The sequence below is a fragment of the Ceratina calcarata genome, unplaced genomic scaffold, assembly GCF_001652005.2.
Source record: "Ceratina calcarata isolate Rehan_Ccalc_2016 unplaced genomic scaffold, ASM165200v1 scaffold211.2, whole genome shotgun sequence".
In the NCBI taxonomy this organism is placed as follows: Eukaryota; Metazoa; Arthropoda; class Insecta; order Hymenoptera; family Apidae; genus Ceratina; species Ceratina calcarata.
The window spans coordinates 537,740-541,343 of NW_017142786.1; the positions used below are offsets into that span (position 1 = coordinate 537,740).

At 38.1% G+C, this 3,604-nt stretch overlaps 1 protein-coding gene across 2 annotated transcripts in view; it reads right to left on the minus strand.

Moving 5' to 3' along the window:
• LOC108622261 (brefeldin A-inhibited guanine nucleotide-exchange protein 3) overlaps positions 1 to 3,604 on the minus strand; it is a 21,153-nt gene that overhangs the window by 15,035 nt on the left and 2,514 nt on the right. For both annotated transcript variants that reach the window (XM_026811360.1, XM_018020025.2), the window contains exons 4-11: positions 3,173 to 3,338; positions 2,693 to 2,822; positions 2,354 to 2,623; positions 1,925 to 2,158; positions 1,429 to 1,656; positions 974 to 1,350; positions 505 to 689; positions 340 to 420 (exon numbers count right to left, since the gene is read on the minus strand). In XM_026811360.1, coding sequence (XP_026667161.1) covers positions 340 to 420; positions 505 to 689; positions 974 to 1,350; positions 1,429 to 1,656; positions 1,925 to 2,158; positions 2,354 to 2,623; positions 2,693 to 2,822; positions 3,173 to 3,338 — 1,671 coding nt within the window. The remainder of the gene's footprint in view (positions 1 to 339; positions 421 to 504; positions 690 to 973; positions 1,351 to 1,428; positions 1,657 to 1,924; positions 2,159 to 2,353; positions 2,624 to 2,692; positions 2,823 to 3,172; positions 3,339 to 3,604) is intronic.

Below are 3,604 nucleotides of genomic sequence, written 5' to 3' on the forward strand. Positions count from 1 at the left end.
AAAACATCAAATTTCTAAACGTTAATAAATACTTAATGAAACCCTAAACGTAATTTTCTCTCTCTTCATTTTCGTCTTATTTCGGACCTTGAATACATAATGTTTTGCGAATTTTTAATGTTACTATATCTAATTTTCAATTGTTCTAAAGTTTTTTCCTGCGTCAATCGTGAACTTATGATAATAGAATTTTCAAATATGTATCACTATTTTAACTTACAGTCAGAAGAACTTTAATTGAAATGAGGATTACGTACCGGTTAATACATTTATCAGTGCGCTGTTTTCCGTGTAATGAGGGTTGTAGCCACATTTCTCTAATAAATTGCAAGCGAGAACCTGCTGATAGAGTTCGGACAACCAAGTTGCTGATAGATACACCAAAACTCCGGATCCGTGCACTTCTTCCACAAATTGTTCCTAAATGACAAACAAATAAATTAATATTTGCAATTTAAGAAATAGAACTTGCAAAACATTTAAGTATATATTTATTTAAAATACCTCACTAATTGGAACTTGATGATTATCATCGTGGTAATAATTAATCCTAATCAACTTCAAATTCAACAACAACGCGGCGTACGTAGCCAAGTAAATTCCATCGGCGTTCATGATCGTGATCAAGGCACACGAATCGGTGCTGGTATCCGTTTGTTCTTGCATCTTCTGCTGAGCAGTGAAGACACCTGAAAATTTCCATTTTCCTTCCTTCAAACATTCCCTCTTAAAATATTTTAATCGTGTAAAAAAAAAGCAGATGCATTATGAAAATAGTTAAATTGAAAATTAGTATGTTTCAATTCGGAAGTAGTGGTTCGAAAGATCGACACGGTCTTTCCGTTATTTCAATAAAATAAATATGGCTTTTCATGTAAAGAAGGTTCCCCATCCCTGAACTAAACATTCTACACAATGCCTGTTTCTCATACATATACTGCTTATACACTCAGCATATGCATGATTATCGTACCTTGGCAATATTCCGAAGCGAAGTTCTGCAGAGCCTCGTCGACTTCTATATTGCTCCTAAGACTCAGTACCATCGGTATTAAATCCGTCTTCAAAGTCTTCACAAATTTCCTAGCGTTGTGCCTCTCCATGTCCACGTTGCACTCGTCGGCTACCTGACGACCGACGTGAAGACACTTTGGTAATTTTTCCAGCCTCAGTCTCTCCCTCTCGTTTTCAATCGAGTATTCGTTGTCGTCTAAGCTGTTGTCTTCTTGGACCTCGTCAGATTCGTTCTGCGGACCCTCCGTGTCAGTGGAGTCGCCATCCTCCGATGGTCCATGCCCTGACGAGTCAGAGTCAGATCCCATCCCCTTTTTCATTAACTCCAACTGCTCTCTAAAATTAATTATATAATTTTATGCAATCACCAATTAAGAAGAGACATTTATAAAAGTAATGTGATGATCCTCGAACCTGTAGGTTTTTGGTAATCGCGCCATACTCTGATAGGTCAGAGGTCCTTTATAGTCGCATGATTCCAGATCTTCGTACAAACTATTGATCGTGCACGTGTACGTATGATTAATAGCCTTCCCCTCGCACAATTCCTGAAGCGCAGAGAGCATTGCGACGACGCAAGAAACACTTGCGTGTATCGTGCTCAAGCCACCAGCTGTTGACTCTTCTATCGAGTCCATCGCTCTATTAAATCACGCAATTATTTCATTCATTTCACCCATTCAATCGAACAATTCGTGATTACTAGACCGCGAATTTTATGTAAGTATTTATGAAATAACTATACGTATGTATAAACGTTGGCAAAATACGTACATATGATGGACAAAAACGAATGCATATCGTGACTCATAAAAGATAAATGAAATTGAGAATTTGAAATTCATTTTCTTAACTGACCACCTTAGATCTTTTATTTCCTATAAAAATCCGCTGTCTAATGATTACTTACAGTCTCATCAATGCCATGTCGCTCTGGATATGACTAGATTTATCTTCTTCTACTAACAACGGCCCAGCGAAATCGACCATTCGACTGGGACTTCGTAAAAGTTCCTTCAGGGCCTTTAAGGGTTCCAATCGTTGCTGGGGTGGAGGGTACAGTAACATTCTGTGAAATACTGATTCCAAAACCGGACGGAGGGGTCCCACGCAACCGACTAATCGAACTAACTCTGTTCCGATGCTAAAAAACACGATTGGTATTCATTCACTTCGAGATTTCTAATTCCTGTTTTATAATTATGAAGCATAGTAGCAAGTTAGGGACATATAGACGCGTGCATGGGAATCAAGCAAAGGGAACAAAATAAGAAAGCATGTTAAAGAAAAAAGCTATGGAAACATGTTAAGGAAGTAAACGAATTGATTTTTGAAATACCTATAAACAGTTTTTGCTTGATGACTGTCGAAGCTGAGGGAAGTAGCCAGGTATCCGGATCCTCTGCCAATCTCATTCTCCTTCCCCTCCCTGGATGTAAACGTTTTATCAACCCTCGGCGTGCCCAGAAAAGCTATCAACGCTGGACAGAATTTCTGCCACAAAAAGGTTGTGAAGTGCGCGTTTGTGTGAATCTTCTGAGGCAAAGAGGAAATCAAGGTGTGCAGACATTCCAGTAAAAACACCACTGTGTTCCCGTTCCTGCCATTACTGGAACAATATTCCCCGAAGTTAGATAGACTGCTTCAACCGAAAGCAATTTATTCCGTCGTTCCTTACTTTTGAGCTTCGTCCAGCTTACTACAAATGTACTGAAGTATAGGCAGAGCTTCGTTAAAGCAGGAAACGCCTCTTTCCCAAACATTCTTGTTCTTCTTCGCGTTCTCGTCCATTTCCTGACATTCCTCATCTATCATGAAAGGAATTTCATTTTCAAAAAGAATATATCATCATTCAAAAAGAATATAATAATTATTAAGTTTATAGATATAAATAATATATAAATATATATTAGAGATCAGAGAGGCTAATTGAATATTATTAAATATTTTAATACTAATTCAATCGTTCTTTAGTGAAGAGAAATGAAGAAAGTTGAACGAATGTCATGGAATTCGCATAATGGACACGTTGCGCCAGGCACGAAAATTTATTGATCAAACTTTCGTCGAACTAGTTGATCGAGTGCCAGATAAGCTACGTGAGAGCAATCACGAAATTTCGGTACGTGTCGTGAATCGCAAATCCGGAAGAATTTACCTAGGAAAAGGCAGAAAGATCGGAGCGTTTGACTGGTCGCCGCCTGAGCCGCGGTCCTCACCGCCTGACTACCGTTTTCAAACGCCTCGCAGCAGGTAGTAAGGATGGCAATTATCAGACGCCCATTCATCGTCCAATACGGCGAACAAGCTACTTGTAATAAAACCTAAATCGGAAATTATATTATTTATATAAACTCCATTTCGGCGTTACGATATCTTTTTTTTCATGCCAACCCCCTCTCCCCTCCTTCGTATTAAATTACTCTATCTTTATTACTGTTTGTACAGTGCTCTTCACTTAAATAGCTTCGGATACAAAGTATGCATATGTATGCTTGTTTAAAAGAAAGATATTATAGTCAAAATGCTTGCTTACTAGATTCATTTACAATATAAATTAGTAAATGGCAATAGTTCATATTGATATATA